The 17,482-nt window shown below is 51.9% G+C and overlaps 1 protein-coding gene across 1 annotated transcript; it reads right to left on the reverse strand.

Moving 5' to 3' along the window:
• Positions 1 to 1,282: 1,282 nt before the first annotated feature.
• Colgalt1 (collagen beta(1-O)galactosyltransferase 1) lies at positions 1,283 to 15,209 on the reverse strand. The gene is made up of 12 exons (XM_021169902.2): positions 14,788 to 15,209; positions 14,035 to 14,145; positions 13,239 to 13,356; positions 8,724 to 8,858; positions 8,120 to 8,324; positions 6,622 to 6,741; positions 5,713 to 5,789; positions 5,536 to 5,642; positions 4,296 to 4,428; positions 3,369 to 3,496; positions 2,903 to 3,109; positions 1,283 to 2,706 (listed from the first exon to the last, which is right to left on the reverse strand). Exons 1-12 carry the CDS (start codon positions 15,030 to 15,032, stop codon positions 2,439 to 2,441), a joined length of 1,854 nt encoding a protein of 617 aa, XP_021025561.1. The 5' UTR covers positions 15,033 to 15,209; the 3' UTR covers positions 1,283 to 2,438.
• Between the last annotated feature and the right edge of the window lie 2,273 nt (positions 15,210 to 17,482).

Consider the following 17,482-nt stretch of genomic DNA (forward strand, 5'->3'; position numbering starts at 1 on the left):
TGTGGGGTCCCACACAATGTTAGAGAAGAGCCCTGTGAACCTGAGCCATTGAGTGACAATGTCCTGGAGGGTACAGAGGAGACCCAGGGACAAGCTGATGCGTCTCAGAGTGGTAGGAGCCATCTGGTCATAGTGAGGACAGTGTCTTAGTCCACACCAGTCACCATACCATTTGTGCATGCTCCCATGTACCCTGCCTAAACTCTGGGAACATTGGATCTGTGGATGAAAAACATCATAGACACACACAATTGTTCAATTTTAACCTGCCTTTTTGGCCCAACTGCTGGATGCCTCCAATCTGCCTCAGCTAACGTGCACTTACCAGGACACCCAGCTCTGCACCCTAAATCTGTACTCAACTTCAGTGTCAACTCAACAGTCCCAGTCCCCCACCTGCAGAAGCAGCCTGGTCACTGCCTGAGATCTCACATGGCTGGTTGGCTTTTCTCCCTCTGAAGCACGGTGAAAACTCTTTTCCCTCTCCTTTCAACTGCTAGGTTACCTGCGGGGACCCAGAAGTCTCGCCTATTCTTTCCACCCAGCAATTGGCCCATGGCATCTTTACTGATAGACCAAGAACCAATTTGGGAACAGGACCTTAGCATCAGAACCATCCCTACACTCCCAGGCCAGAGCCCTATGATCCTGGGCACTGGTAAACCTGATCCAGAAAACCCTAGCATCTGGGTATAGGAGGCTCTGTCTGATTTCTAGCTATCAGCTCCACACAGCTGAGAGTCATCCCTACTCAGGGCTCACGACATCATGCCCTTGGCCATGTCTCCAGGGCATTCTGATTGATGATTGACATCAAGAATCCACATTGTGGACCATTCCTAGGCAGGTGGCCCTGGACTGAGCAGAAGCCAGAGCTAGCCAGTCAGCAGCTTCCTCATAATTCTGGCCTTGAGTTTGCCTTCAAGCTGCTTTTGGCCTGCTTCATCAGACAGGAACTGAAACTAGCAACCCAGTCTTTCTGTCCAGGGAAGACAGTGACTGCTCACTGTCACCTCCTGAAGAACTCCTTCCCTGAACAAGTATTGTGGAGTCTGTTTCTATAGGAAGACAGGCTGTAATGGCCACCATAAGATCTTGCACAATCTATCCACCAGATTCTCCCACAGCTCCTTTCTGAGGCAGGGGCATAGGATTCCCAAAATATCCACACCCACACTCCCTTCAGTGCCTGGTGGGCTGAACAACACATGCCTACAAGCCCTACTGTCTCCCCAAATCTTCACCGGCGGGGACAGGGACGTGGGGCACCAAACCCACAGACTTCAGTGAAAACCAATAAGAATTTAATACAAACATGAGCAAGTTACCAAGACCTGAGCAGGCAAGCAGTCATCCCAAGAAGATGGTACCCACTGTCCAGTTGACAGTCAATTTGGTTTTGAAGGGACAGCAACACCCTGGCCTGCTGGGAAACACACTGCTCGGGCCAAGAGGAGCACCCCAATACAGCTGGGCACCTCAAGGCCCCAAACACATGAGCAGCCAAGGGACACCTGAGACACAAGGGCAGAGAGAAGCTCTGGAAGTAAGGGGTAGGCAAGGGAGCCCCAGCCCAGGGACATGGGGGGGCGGGGTGAGGAGGCTTGCAAGGTCATGAGTATCCTGAAACCCAGCAGTCAACCAAGGGAAGGAGAACGATGCTCCCTTCTAGATAAGGGAAGCACAGTGGCCTCCGGCAGACAGGTTGGAGGGTGGCTACTTCTCAACCACCTGGGAGTCCGAGGCCTCATACTCTAGGTGCTCAAAAAATGCTTGTTACATTCTGTTTAGACTCTGTCATTGTGCTCAGCGTGTAGCCTAGCACACAGAGTCAATAATACTGTTTCCACCGTAAGCATATCATGCCCACTACAAAGATAAGCACCACTGGGACATCCATCTCCAGCACCTACTGAGTGGCACATAGTAGACACTTAACTCATCAGTGTTTCCTAAGACCTGGCACTTAGCAGCTGCTTGGTATATTTTGCTTGATTTTTTTCTTATTTCAGTATTCCCAGAGCTATGAATGGTACCTAACATACAGTAAGCCCTCAATAAATACTCAAACGGATTTTAAAAATGAGTATGTATCCCTTGTACCTGCCTCAGTCTGAACAATAAAAGACTGACGATCAGTTCATCACTGATAAGGGGGAATCATACCTCTTTCATTGCTCTAACAAGAGAACTTCCTTCATAGTGGACCCAACTGACTGTGCTTGTTCCTGACCAATCTCTTGGTGGTCAGCCCTATTTCTGGCATACAGTAAGTACTCCATAAATGCTGCCTGTGTGCAAGTGGCTGCTAAACAGGAAGACATGGAGACCTCTGTGCTTGTAGAGCTCTCTGTTGTCTGCCTGAGTGGCCCTATAGTCCCAGGCAAGCACATGAAGTTTAGGTGTGTAGCAGTGGCTTTGGCTGTTTGCCAGCTGCCTCAAAGCTCATCACGGGCAGCGCTGTCCAGTGGAGACTGGAGCACATCTGAGTTCTTGGCCTCACGGCTCAGTGCTTGCTGTTCCCGCATCTTCTGGGACTTGGCTCGGTCCCAGTCAGTCTTAACCTGCTCATTATTCCACACAACTGAGGTCTCTGTGTCACTCACATAGCCATCATCCCCTGTGTAGTGTGTAGGGTAGATAAGGAGGGGCTCCACAGAGAAGGCACGCAGGTTGCGGGGAGAGAAGTGACTCTTGTATTCTGACCTATGGGAGATAGCAGAGACATAGGGGAGATGGAGACCAATGATCCAGAAAGAGACTCTCCTTTGAGTCCACTAGGATTCACCCCACCATGCCTAGCCAGAGCCCAACAGTCCCCTGCCCTGATCTTCCAAGACTCAAAGACCCCAGCCTGCCACCCAAACCCCCTCAAATCCCCACCCCTTCATAGCCTTCTTACATTGGGTGCTTGTCAAACATCACAGGCAGAAACTCATCAACAGGTAGCATTTTGGCGAGTGGCTTGGCAGCAAGCAACTTCTGAGCACCTTGCAGGGAGATTACATAGGCTAGCGTCCAGTAGGAGTAATCAGCCTCTACCAGGTTCCTTACGTGGGGCACAGCCTTTTCAGGGTGCTCCACCTGCATGCGCTTCCGGCCCACGTAGCTGGGGTACAGAATAAGAGACTTGTTACATGTCCCCCACCTGCCAGAGAATGCTACACAGAGACAAGGCATAAGGCTTGGCACAGGGAAATTGAATAGAACCCAAGTCAACCCAACAGACAGCAGAGCTCTGACGTTCTCCAGGTTCTAGCCTTACTTTGTCCTTAAGCTCCAGGCTCTGCCCCTGAGCCCTGGTCATGCCTGGGCTAGTACACGAGGCTGGTGTCCCATCCCCAACCCTTCCACCAACCTCCACTCACATGAGGTCCCAGTCCAGCCCCTCACGCTCCACATCCCGCATGAGGTTCATCAGACGTCTCTTGAAGAAGATCTCAAAACGCAGATCATCCTCAAACACTAGTGATTTCTGTAGTCCCCGGTCAACCACCTGAGGGAAGGTGCCACTCCAAGTCAAGGAGACCCAGCCCCCGAACTGCTTGCTAGGAAGGAAATATGCATCCCAACCTTCCACGTCCAGCTATTTGCCCACCATGTCACTCTTCTGCCTGTCTACCTGGGCTTTTCTTGCCTAGGACCTCTGCCTGTGTTTAGCCTGTGATACTAAGAAGCCTTCCTCTTGGCAATAGGCAGGCTCCTCTTACCCTTCCTCCTTGGTGCAATGCCCCTAGTCTAGGAGGTTTCACTATAAACTAATGAAGCTAACGGAATGCCCGTGAGGAACTTTAGGAAAGAAGGGTGGCTCACATAAGCACCCATCATCTTGAACAGCTCTACTTCCCGTACCTTATCATCTGGAGCCAACACCCCACCCATCCAGCCCCATTTGCAGGTTCCAAACCTGGTTCTTGTGTGACATCATGGCACATCACCAGCTGTTGTCCAGTGGCATTAAAGCCAGAAGCCATCACTTCAATAAACAGTGAGCAGAGTCAGGTTGCAAGGCAAGCAGTTCTCACTTGGGAATCACAGCTTTAGACTTTACCTGAGGCCCCTTTATTCCCCAGGCCCACTTTCTGCAACTTGGCAATGCCAAGGCAGTGGCTGCCCTACTCTGGTGTATCAGGACTAATGTGAAGACAGTTCATGCAACAGACACCAAAATGTAGTCACAGATTCTGCCTCTGGTCGCATGGGGACCATAATTCCTCCCTGGGACTCTAGACCTGACCTAATCTGTGAAGAGAACAAGAACTGTGGATCAGGCCTCCCTCATCCCAGACACCTACCTCCTTCCAGATGTTGTAGTGGCTGAGAAAGCAGCCCAGCTCTCCCTTGGTGAGTGGCCGCCCATGGTAGGGGTCCCGGTAGCCAGGCAGCATCTGGATGCCCATGGCTTCCACCTGGCTGGTGTTCATGGCTCTGTGGGGATGCAAGAGGGAAGAGGATGTTAGCAAAAAGAGGAGGACAAAGATGTTGAGAAGAGCAATTAGGATGGGGAGGATGGTGAAGAGAGTGAGGACAGGGAGGATGGAGAAGATGGTGAGGAGAGTGAGGAGGATGGGGAGGATGGAGAGGAGAGTGAGGAGGATGGGGAGGATGGAGAGGAGAGTGAGGAGGATGGAGAGGAGAGTGAGGAGGATGGGGAGGATGGAGAGGAGAGTGAGGACAGGGAGGATGGGGAGTATGGTGAGGAGAGTGAGGAGGATGGGGAGGATGGAGAGGAGAGTGAGGAGGATGGAAAGGATGGGGAGGATGGAGAGGAGAGTGAGGGGGCTGGGGAGGATGGAGAGGATGGGGAGGATGGAGAGGATGGAGAGGAGAGTGAGGAGGATGGGGAGGATGGAGAGAATGGGGGACAGGGCAAGGATGAGGAGAAAAGCAATGGGGATTGGGAGGAAAACGGGGATAGGAGGAGAATACGGAGTAGGGAAAAAGGAGGGGGATAGGAAAGAGGTTAAGGATCAGGAGGAGGGAGAGTAGCATGAAAGAAGGATGAAGAGAAGAATGGGAGAAGGGAGGACGACGGTGATAGGGGGAAGATGGAGAGAGATGAGGTAAGACAAAAGAAGCAGCTCTGCCTACTGATCAACCTCTGCAATCCTGTGAATGGCCTCACCCTCTGGGTCTTCCCCTCACCCCCACCCCACCCCACCCCACCACTTTGTAGAAGAGCATAGCAGATTATCCCAGGATGAGAACCTTCCTGTTCCCTGGCTGTGGACTTATTCATTTCTCTACCACATCTGTACTGAGCGAGGTCTGTGAGAGCTAGCTCCATTCCTTCTATGCTTCCCAGAAGGTTGTGTGTACAAGCACACGTGCATGCAGGCACATGCATACACAGGCACACAGACACACACAAGCACACACACAGGTAGCTGCACTCACATAGGACGCACACACATAGGCATACACATGGACACACATACATAAACAGGCACATGCACACACACACGTGTGTGTGCACGTACACACGGACACACAGGGACACATGGACACACACGGACACACACACACAGTACTCACTTGCCATCTACAGCCTCCACCAGCTGGCAGTCAATCTCCTGCTCATGCAGTGCCCGCAGCATGCGTTCTCGCCGGTCCCGCCTCCGCTTCAGGTTGATCATGAAGACCTATAGCCAGAACCTCAGTGAGGCAGGGTCAGGTTGGCTGCCTCCCCCCACCCAGGAGGCCCTAGCCCACCTCATCAAAGCCCATCTTGTCAGAAGTCTTCCTGGGTGCTGAGATGAATCGGGAGAGCTGCACTGGTGGATGCTTCACTGAGAGTAAGAAAGGACGGATCAATGTTCCCTTCTCCCAGCTCCCAGTATGACCGGGGTATGCCCCAGGACCTTCACCCCTGCCACGTTCCTGCCCAGAGCAACTCAGATCTCAGCTGTGACAGCCCAGCCAGTGGGAGCCTCCAGGCCTCTCTGACTGGTCAGGCTCTTCTGGCCCAAGTGTCAGGCTTTGGCCATCAGGACACTATCCCTGCTTTTCTAACTCCATCTCTAACATCCTGGGAGGGCTGTGGGATCTGTCTACTCACATTGCATGCCCAGAGCCCAACACAGTGCCTGGTAAACAGGAGGCACTCACTAGATGCATAGGGATTATCCCAGCAGTGCATGTGTGATAACTTCAGTGAAACGCTCAGAAGCTTTACACAAATGCAGTGAGGTTCACACTGGCTGCTGTCCCTCCAAATGTGACCTCCTAAAAGCTACACAGATATACCAACCCTCAGGAACAGAATAACTTTGCTGCAAAACAAGAACAGTCTTTTTGGCTGTGGTCTCAAGCTATAGCCCAGGATGCTGGGCCTCAGCCTCAGCCTCCAGACTGCCAAGTTGGCAGGCATGTGCCACAGACAGCAGCTCATGTTTTAGTTTTCTCAGTGGTGTGGGGACACCAAAGGGCACAGGCACACAAGAGTATGGCAGCATCTGCCAGGATGACAATTGACCCTGTGACTACTGTAGAACTCCCCAGTGGCAGGGACTATGGTCTCCCTCAGTGACACACTACACACAGGGACTGCCACCCAACAGTACCCAATTAGTTCTTGAGATGCATGCATGATGATGAGGCCAAGGGCCCAAGGACACTCACCCATGACCTCCAGCTGCACATGCATGAAGCTCTCTGCTTCGTCCTGCAGGCTGCTGTGCGCGCGCAGTGGCACGGGCAGGAAGCCGTACACCTCCTTATTGCACACGTACATTTGCACCTCTGAGGGCGGGCACGAGAGGCAAGTCAGTGCTGCACGCTCTCAAGATGGTGGCTGGGGTGTGGTGAGCTGCAGGCTAGCCTGGGCTGCACGATACCTATCTCAGGCAAACAAGCACTGGTCTTCACTCCAGATTTTGGTCATTCTTCACAAATGTGAAAACTGAGGGTGCTCAAAAGCACAAGCGAGACCTGGCGTGGTGATGCACGCTTTTAATCCCAGCACTTGGGAGGCAGAGGCAGGAGGATTTCTGAGTTCGAGGCCAGCCTGGTCTACAGAGTGAGTTCCAGGACAGCCAGGGCTACACAGAGAAACCCTGTCTCGGGGGTGGGAGTAGGGGGGAAGCACAAGTGAGGTCAGATCTCACCAGTCAGTGTACTTAACTCTGGTTTGGAAAAACTTACAGGTGAGCCAGGTTTCTTTGTTTGTTTTTGTGTGTGTGTGTTTGGTTTTTTGTTTTTTGTATTTTTTGTTTATTTGATTGGAGGGTTGGTTTTGAGACAGGTTTCTCTGTGTAGCCCAGGCTATCCTGAACTCACTCTGTAGACCAGGCTGGCCTCAAACTCAGAAATCCCCCTGCCTCTGCCTCCAAGGGCTGGGACTGCAGGTAAGCACACCAGGCTCTGCGAGTTCTTTTCCTGAAAACACCCGCCCTGCCGCCTCCCGCCTCCCTCTTACTCCATCTTCCTTTCTCTTTGGCTTTAGTTCCAGGTAGTAAATGGAGAACCCTAAATGCAAGATCAATGGCCATTGAGGTGATTCAGTAGATAAAGGTCCTTGTTACCAAGCCTAAAGACCTGAGTTCAATCCCCAGGACCCACAGCAGAAGGGAAGACCTGACTCCTGCAAAGTGTCCTCTGGAGGAGTTTTCATGAGTGTGCCTTGGTGGGTGCACAAGTAATTAAGTAAATATGGTGCAGAGGAGGAGGACACCTGATGATGACCTCTGATCTCCACTCACCCACAGGCGAACATGCTCATACCCATGCATGCGCACGCGCGCGCACACGCACACACACACACACACACACACACACACACGCACATAACACTCTTGAGAGTACACATACTGGAAGATGTTATATCCATCATACCCCTTGTTTTATCTGGGATCTCACCCTGTGTGTCATAAACTTAACCATCCTGCCTCAGTGTCCCAGGATCACAGGTGTGAACTACCATACCTGATGATCAACAGGTCTTAAGGAGCTTTAGAGTGAGGCTGATAAGGCAGCCATGCTACAGACATCGAGTCCCAGGAGCACAGCCAAACCTCCCTAATACAGCTGAGCCTGAGGCCCATCTGCACTCTGCACGTCTGTTCTCTAAACTTTCTCAGTGTGGAGCCCACACCACCATCCAGCGCCCGGCCTCACTCACCTGCCTGTTTACAGGAGAAGGCAAAGACGATGATGTCGTCAAAAGACCAGGTGTAGTCTGGGTGTGGTGGGTAAAAGGCCAGGTTCCTGGATGCAGCCTTACGCAGGTCAATGAGGAAGGTAGAGTGCACCATGGGAACTGCAAAGCAGCCCCTGCGGTCTCGTTTTCGGATGGGGATATAGGCAGGGGTGCGCTTGTAGTAGCCCTGAAGGAGGATGGGGAGGTGTGGTCAGGGGGCGCTGAAGCTCACAGAGGCAAGAATGGGGTACCCTGTGATGCTTGCTTGCATCCAGCCACAACAGGCACCCCAAGAGCCATGGAGTAGACATGGCTGGTTGACTGGGATCATTACCTTATGCTAGAACACCTGATCAAGCCATGCCTGAAGCACCAACCCCCCCCCCACCCCGCCCCCTGCACACAAACACACTGCTGCTTCCTGTGTGAATTTGGGCCAGATTCTCACCATCACCCCCTCTCCCTGCTTCAAGCTCAGTAATGAAGGGGTTGGGAATGCCTCCAGATCCTAATCCGCTATTGTCTGAGGATTGCTCTGACAGTGTCTGTCAGGTGCTCAATCTGCCTGTCCAAGTCCCCACTGTACCTGCGAAGTCATCCCACACCAGAAGTTGGAGTATGCTGCTCGGGAGTCCAGCATGGGGGCCACCACTGTCTTGTTCTCAGCGATGAGCAGGCTCAGAGTGTCGGGGTTGGTGATCAAGTTGTCGATGTCCATGAACTGCAAAAGGTTCACATGTTGTCAACCTGTCCAGCCCAGGTGGAGAGGCATGGCTGTCCCACGGAGCCCGAGTTCTCTCAATGCCTCTGTGGTGGCTCAGTGGTTAAGAGCACTGGCTGCTCTTGCGCAGAGGTCCCGGGTTCAGTTTCCAGCACCCACATGGCAGCTCACAACCAACTCCAGTTCCAGGGGATCTAGTGCCCTCGTCTGGCCTCCACAGGCACCAAGGCAGGTATGTGGCACCAGACATGCATGCAGTAAGAACATACGTTCATTTATCCACATGAAATAATAGTAGTAAAAAGAATGGAGTGAGGAAGCTGGGGCATGGCTCAGTGGGGTAAAGTACTGCAGAACACGCATAGGAGCAGGAGCCACACACCCAGCACCAACAGTAAGCTGTGCCCTCAGTGTCTGCCTCCCAGCACTGGAAATGGAGATAGGAGATGGGCCAGTGGGTACAAGTGGGTGTCAGCTTCATTGAGACCCTGACTCAGGGAGTAACTCACAAATAAAAAAACATTCTTTAATATTATTTAAAAACAAAACCTTGGGGGGCTGGAGAGAGGGCTCAGCAGTTAAGAGCACTGACTGCTCTTCCGATGATCCTAAGTTCAAATCCCAGCAACCACACAGTGGCTCACAACCATCCGTAATGAGATCTGATGCTCTCTTCTGGGGTGTCTGAAGACAGCTACAGTGTACTTACATTAAATAAATAAATCTTTAAAACAACAACAACAACAACCACCCACCTTGGCCATTAGGGCTGGGGGTGTGGCAGAGAGCCAGTCCTGGCTCTACCCCATTGTACTGTCCAAATGACAGGGGAGTCACATGTCTCACAACACACATGCAAATACTACAAGCCAGACCCCACATTCTGGACTCAGCCTGCACCAGGGACAGCTGTGGCTTTCCTGTGGCTCTGGCCACTGATCTACCTTCCATTGCCCATGCGCAATGTCAACCGCCATTCACACCTCTCTGCCACCCATGGTGACACAGGGCCTCTCTGTCACCCAGGGCCATGGTGACACAGGGCCTCTCTGTCTCTACGGCTCCATGGTGTCTCCAGCTAAGGAGGCCGCACTGCCTCTGAGGAGCTTTTGGGTCAAGTGCTGACCCTGCAAACACTAGAATCATGTGTGCGTCCAGGTAGCCTGGCCACTCACCCCTCCCCCAACCCTCACAGTTAGAGAAAGACACAATCTAACCTTCCATCCTGGGAAATGAACCTCAAAATACTGAAGGCAGGGGTTCAAACATGGCACCCGTCCCAGGAACCAAAAGGAAAATGTACAAAGGCTGCCGAGCAGAAAGGGAGGCCACCATTTGGAACACTGCTCAGCCACAGCAACACACAGAACTCACACTATACAGTGGATGGCACTGAGAAGCTGTGTCCTGACACACAGGGTGCAGCTCCAGGGCAGGGACAGGTCTAAACAGGCAAATGCAGGCAGGAGGCAGGCAGACTGGAAGCTGCCAGGGACTGGCAAGGGATGGCAGACTGCACCCCAGAGGTAGAATGTTCTAAAGAGGTGACAGCAGCGTGAACAGTGTGATGGCTAAATGTTGAAGAAATGCGCACATGAAAAGGTTTATTTGGCCAGGCAGTGGTGGCGCACGCCTTTAATCCCAGCACTTGGGAGGGAGAGGCAGGCGGATTTCTGAGTTCAAGGCCAGCCTGGTCTACAAAGTGAGTTCCAGGACAGCCAGGGCTATACAGAGAAACCCTGTCTCAAACAAACAAAAACAAAAACAAAATTAAAGCATCAAGGAAGTGACTTCATATTCCAGTGTTGTGCTCCTAAGTCCCCTAGTACCAAAAAATATATAACTTTCTATAGGAGTTACCATCAGGGTGACCTCCAGCCAGGCTGGCCAAGGGGAAACTGTGAAAACAGTAAAAGCAAGCAGAAAGGGCGGGACAGGGTGCCTGCTCTACATGGCTCTAAAAGGCTCCACAAAGTTCCAGATGCTTCTAGAAACTGACAAAACATTCCAGATCCATACCACATCTCTTTTCCTACCATCAGCATCAACTTTCTCATCTGTGAAACGGGCTAAGGAGCAGGACTCGCCTTCCTCCTTCTGGAGTCTCCATGCCTCCCCAGGCTAAAGTCACCAGACTCCCCATCCCAGGCGAAGTGCAGTTGGGCACTCAGCAGGAGGCTTTGCTGAGCCTGATAATCGGAGCTCACCCCAGGACTTGCAGGGTGGAAGCTGAGAACAGACTTTCCTGAGTTGTTCTCCAGTCTCCACAAGATTATGACTACTCCAAACAACCCATACATAAATGTAACCGAGAACTTGAGAAACTAAAACAATTTAACACCGCTGCCCAGGGCAGGGTGAGGGGTGGCACTGCAGAAAATCATCAAGCTGACACAGCCCTGGCCTGCACAGAGCTCTCTGTTAAATCTAATGGGGCCGCGTCTGCATGTCTGGGCGCTAGCCACCCTCTACATCCCCTGAGTCCCTCCTGTGGTGCCATCCTGGTTTGACACCTCCCTCACTGTGCTGAACCTGTGCGGCCAAGGACCCTGCAGACACATGAGGACAGAGCTAGAACGCCACCAGCAGCAGAGCAATCCAACCCTGCCCTGCCCAGGACACATGAGACCACAGGAGACCTGGGTTCCTCTTAGCACTTGCACAAAGATGACCACGTTAAAGTGAGTGGGCTCATGACAAATCACCTCAGTACCTGAGAGGCTGAGGCAGGAGGACCATGGGTTCCAGGCTAGCGAAAGCTACACAGCCAGGATTTATATCAAGCTGTCAGTCAATGGCTCAGCAAAGGAAACTGTGGAGACCTGGAGACCCACCTGTAGTCATCCTCAGGGCCACAGCCATAGCTGTGGACCACGTTGCAAGTCAGACTGACTCCACCAACTGAACAAAGCAGCCTTAGGCTGTTTAGGACAGGACACAGGGATCCCTGGATACCCAGCCTGATGTACACATGCGCGCGCGCACATGCACACACACACACACTCTTAATTCACTGGGGACTGGAGAGATGGCTTGGCAGTCAACAGCACTGGCAGTCCTTGTGGATGACCTGGGTTCTGTTCCCAGCACCCACATGGCGGTTCACACCATCTGCAACCATAGTTCCAGGGCATCCAAAGCCCTACTCTGACCTCTGCTGGCACCAGGCATTCATGTGGTACACAGATTGTCATGCAGGCAAAACACCCATAAACAGAAAATTAAAATAAATAAATCTAGCTGCGTGTGAGGGCTATCACCTTTAATCCTAAAATTCAGAAAGCAGGTGGATCTCTGAGTTCGAGGTCAAGCTAATCTACATGGGGAGTTTCAAGACAGCCAGGGCTACATAGAGAAACTTTGCCTCCAAATATAAGAATAAATAAATGAATTAATAAAAACAATAAATAAGTCATCTTTAATAAAAAGGATCTCTTTAAACTGCACTGGTGGTCACGCCAGCACCAGCATGCGGCTGCGGTGCCAGCCCAGGCTAGAAAAGGCTTCAGCTTCCCTAGGGCCTGGGTTACAGACGGTTGTGAGCTCATCTTCCCTAGGGCCCGTGTGAGCTCATTCTGGGTCCTCTGCAAAAACAGCCAGCTCTCCAGCCCCATCATAGTTTCAGAACAGTCTTGCAGACTGGCATGTAATTCTCCATCCTCCTGCCTCAGGAGTCCTGGAGCTAGGTCACCTCCGAGCACTGCAGCTGCTTCCTCCTTAGAGGCTACTACAGGCCAGGAAACAGGAAGTGGAGGTCAGGCCCAGCAGCAACTTGTCACTAACGCCCACCTAAGCTTGTGACCCTTGCTGCTCGAAAGTAAGCCACAAAAATTCAATCCCCAGAACCCGCCTGGTGGAAGTAGGGCAGTGACTTGTCCTCTGACAAGAAGACAGCTTGTCCTCTGAAGTCGAATGCCCCTCACTCACACACAAATAAATAACTTTGTTTTAAAATAGGTATTTTAAAAAGATACAATCTAGTGCCTGGCCCTAAGAGGATACAAAGGCCCACTTGTTCTTTATTTGGGAGCCTGGGTGGAACCCAAGGTCTCAAGTATGCTCAGCAAGCATTCTACACAAAGTTGTAACCACAACTCCCCACCTCCTTTTTTCTTCCTGGCTTTTCAAGACAAGGTTTCTGTGTAGTTCTGGCTGCCCTGGAACTCACTGTGTACAACAGACTGGCCTCAAACTCAGAGGTCCACCTGCCTCTGCCTCCCAAAGGCTGGGATTAAAGGTGTACTCACCATCTAGCTTCCCCTTTCCTTTCTGATCCTCAGTTTACCTTTCTGAAAAATGGGTTACTACTGGTAGCTCCTAGATCCACCCATTCTATCCTCCCTGTGGATAATGAAGATTCCCCAACTCAGAGAGACTCACCAGAATGTAGTCAGCCCACATGTCCCTAGCTGACTTCAAGGCTGCTTGGCGCAGTTTCATGACATGCTCGTAGCGGGAATCAGACCAGTGTTTGGGGCCCTCTTCGTCTGGGTAGGAGCTGCAAAGGAACAGCTATGGTGTGCACATCATAGGGCACCATGGGGGCCCAGAGAGCACAGCTGCAGGGGATCATAGAGGACTTCACAGAGGTGGCAGGCAAGTGGATCTGAAGACCTCTGTGTGGAGCATGGGAGGGGGACAGGACACAGGGGCCTAAATGCCAGCCCAGCACGTGCAAGGGTCCAGAGGCACAAAAGCTACTGGCAAGCTGAAAACCAAGGAAAGCTCAGCATGGCTGGGGAGAGCCTGGGGCCACCGCAGTGCCTCTGAGAACAGGAGCATGAGCATGCACACACATTACTGCACACTGTCCTACAGGTTCTGAGCCTGATGCAGTAGTGCTGGGTGATTCTAGCACTCAGGAGACTGAGACAGGAGGATGGCAACTGCAAGGCCAGTCTGAACTACACAGTAAGACAGGCTTATCAGGAAGTTAAACAGGAGAGTGGATGCTGGCAAGACCCTAGACACAGCAGTAGGTAGCCACCAGACACAAAGGAATTCAGCCACAAAGGTGTGGCAGCTGTGTCCAAAGTTGCACAATGGAGTGAAGGACAACAGGACAAAGGTCTGCTGAGAGGATGGGGACCTGAGGGGGAAGCTGACGATGGAACTGGAGCATTCCAGCTCCTAGCTTCCCAACCTTCAGTACTCCAGTCGGGAATTTGAGGCTCACCTGGGTTCCTCTGCCGGTCGCCACTCCACAGAGTGGTATAAACCCTTCACTGCCACCAGCCACTCTCGAAGTATGGCTGAAGTGTTGTCAGTGTTGTGATCTGTGGCCACCCTGTGAGCACAGACAGGACATGATGATGGCACCGGGGGGTTCCCAACCTGGCTCAGACCCATCAGCTATAACACCCTGAATAAAACTCGCTACACTCCAAGCCTGTTGCCCATCCTTCGGTGACAGGGCAGTAAAGATGACACCCAGCTCACTAGTACACAACTGAACAGAACATGCTAGTTTGGAAAGCACATTGGTGTGAGACCCTGTCACAAAGATAAGTTCATTAACTTTGTTAGCGTGGAATGCTGGCCCGAGCCTCAGGAGTCTTATCTGGAAGTCCCGGAGTTCGCTATAAGGGTCTGGAAGCACCAGCCTGGCCCATTCTGAGAAGTCAGGGGTTCTAGGATGGTAGCTCGCTGTGAGGGCTGGCAGCAAATCAGAACAGATTCCTAAGTACCTGAGGGGAGTAGGCAGCAGCTTGGGGTCCCAAGCCACAGTGGGGTCGAGGCCGGGCACTATGGATATAGAGCCGAGCCCTCTCAAGTGAGTAATCCCTGGGGTACATAACTCAGGTCCTCAGAAAGAGGACCGAGTCTCCGCAGCGCACAGCCAAGCCCACCAAGTGCATATCAACGTCCCTCCGGTAGAGACTTGAGTCTCGCCTAGTCCCGGTGCACAGCGCAAGGGCCCGCAGCTCACCACAGCGCCGTGCGCTCCCGTGGGTGGCGCAGCTGCTCCAGGGCGCCCAGCGTGGCGGGCAGCGCGGGTGCCGCGTTCCGCGCCAGCAGCGCGATGAGCACGCGCGGCGCCTGTAGCGGGGACTCGGGACTCCAGCGCTCCTCTGGAAAGTAGCCGTCCGCGCCGCGCGGGCCGCCCAGCGGCGGCAGCAGAAGGAGCAACGGCAGCAGCGACAGCCCGCGTGACCCGCGTGGCAACGCCGCCATCGCGCCACGCGTAGCCTTTAAGCAGCTTTTCTGCCGGCAGACGAGGGCCGCGCCTTAAAGGAGTCGGCAGCGGGAAGGACACTTCCAGGTCCCACCCCTGACACGCTCCTTAAAGGGAAGTGGCCCGCGGGCCGAGCTGTGAGTCCTGGAGAAAGGCATGACAAGGCTACGCCTTTAAAAGCTACCACTGCTTTCCTCCGACCTCAATAACCCGGTCACAAGACGTCACTTGCGGGGAGGTTCCGGAAGCCCCGCCCCTAGCTCGAGCTTTAAAGACACAGACAGTTCTGTGACCACGCCCTGAGAGTGTCCTGTTTTGGAGCCCTCTAAACTCACGCGGTGGCTCTTTACAGAAGCTTCTAGTTAGAACCTTGGAAACCACTCAGTTTCCAAGGTTGCGACATGGTTATTTTCGTTTGTTCGTTGCTTCATTTAAGAAGCCATCGAGCCGGGCAATGGTGGCACACGCCTTTAATCCCAGCACTTGGGAGGCAGAGGCAGGCGAATTTCTGATGTCATGGCCAGCCTGGTCTACAGAGTGAGTTCCAGGACAGCCAGGGCTACACAGAGAAAGCCTGTCTCGAAAAACCATTTTTTAAAAAAAAGCCAGCGAAATGGCTCAGTGGGTAAAATCGCTTGCTACCATGTCTGAGGATCCAGAATCCTCAGTCCCCAAATTGTATTGCCCTCTGGCCTTCTTAAAAATGGCTTGTGTGTGCCCCTTAATGCTCTTACTGTTTTCATTTTCTGTGTTTCAGTGTTTTGCCTACATGTACGGCTGTATAACGTGTGTGTGTGTGTGTGTGTGTGTTCCTGTTTCCCAAGAAAGTTAAAAGAGGGCATCAAGTCCTCTAGAACTGGAGTTGCGGATAGTTGTCAACCACTGCGTGGTGTTGGAAATAGAACACCACTCAGGTCTGAGCACCTTTACCTCAGAACCATCCCAATAGCCCATTTCTCCTGGTTTGTTTGTTTTTAAAACAGGTCCTTACTAGGCAAGCTCACTGTACCCCAAGTTTACTCTATAAATTCACAGCTATACTTCTGCTTCATTCTCCTGTGTTCTGGGACAGGCATATACCACCAGGCCAGCAGACTGGTAAAATCCACATAGATTTTCCTACTCTGGTCCCTAGCCTCTCAGAGGACCCTAGGGTCCACAAGACATCTCCTGATAGGTTATTTCTTCACCACTGGTGAAATGAGCCGATTTATGCCAGATTCGATTATATTAAAGATGGGTAGTTTTATTGGGGAGCTGCACTCGCTGACTGGCCCCAAGGATTGAGTGGCATCACGGTGGGGGAAGGGAGAATGAGAAAGGGTGTGTACAAACACCACCCACAATGTCCTTCTGTAAAAGGAGTGATTCCCATTTGTACCCAGTTGAGTAGGTTTTCTGGAGACACTGACCATGTTTCCATGGGAACTCTTCCAGGCTTTTTTGTTTTGTTCTGTTTTTCTGAGACAGGGTCTCTCTGGGTAGCTCTGGCTGTCCTGGAACTCACTGTGTAGACCAGACTTAGTCTGGGACTCAGGAGATCCTCCTGTCTGCGCCTCCGGAGTGCTGGGATTAAAGGCATGTGCCGCCATGTCCCAGCCCTTCCAGGGTATATTTGCCCATAATCATGCTAACAACATTTATAAATAGTAATTCTTAGCTAGTCAGTGCTGGTAACCTGTCACTCTCAGGTCCAGATAAGGTTTCAAGATCATCCTCAGCTACCCAGAAAGGTTGGGGAAGCTGGGGCTACAGGAGAGTACATTTCAACTGAAAAACAAAAGAAAATGAAAAAACAACAATAAACTTTTCTCCAGGTTTGGGATTACTCATCTAAAATCCCAACCCTTGGGAAGCTGAGACAGGAGGATCCCTGGGAGTTGGCCAGCTGCCTTGGTTACAAAGTATCCAGACCTGTTATCATACAAAGAAATGCCTGATACTCCCCCAAGTCAAACACATGTTTGTGTATTTCTGGAAAAGGAAGTACTCATTCTGAGGGGTGGCAGGGCAAGCTAACTTGGTCAATGTTGGGGCACATATATGAGTGTCATTTTGAGTGCATGTTTGAAATTTTTCATTTAAAAAAAAAATACAAAAACTACAAGACCAAAGTCTATACCCTGTAGACTTCATGAAATCTCAACCCACAGAAGTAAACTAAAATGACACCTGGTGCTGGCAACCAACAGGTACTCTCAAAGAAAGCAGTGGGACACATTCTTGCATGCCTTGATTCTGGAATTAGCATCTGCATTGTAGCCTGGGTCACGGTGGACACTGGCTGCATCCACAGAGATAGATGTAAGATGTATAAGTTAAATTAAAATGTTCTAGTGCTAAGGCAGGGATGTGGTAGGATGGATGGGAGGTAAGGGGTGAAAGGGCTAAGGCTGACACAGCTGGACTGCTTGGGTGGTTGTCCTCTCTCCACCCCCCTCGCCTCTCC

The sequence above is a fragment of the Mus caroli genome, unplaced genomic scaffold (genome assembly GCF_978045245.1).
Source record: "Mus caroli unplaced genomic scaffold, Mus_caroli_1 scaffold_10, whole genome shotgun sequence".
NCBI lineage: Eukaryota > Metazoa > Chordata > Mammalia > Rodentia > Muridae > Mus > Mus caroli.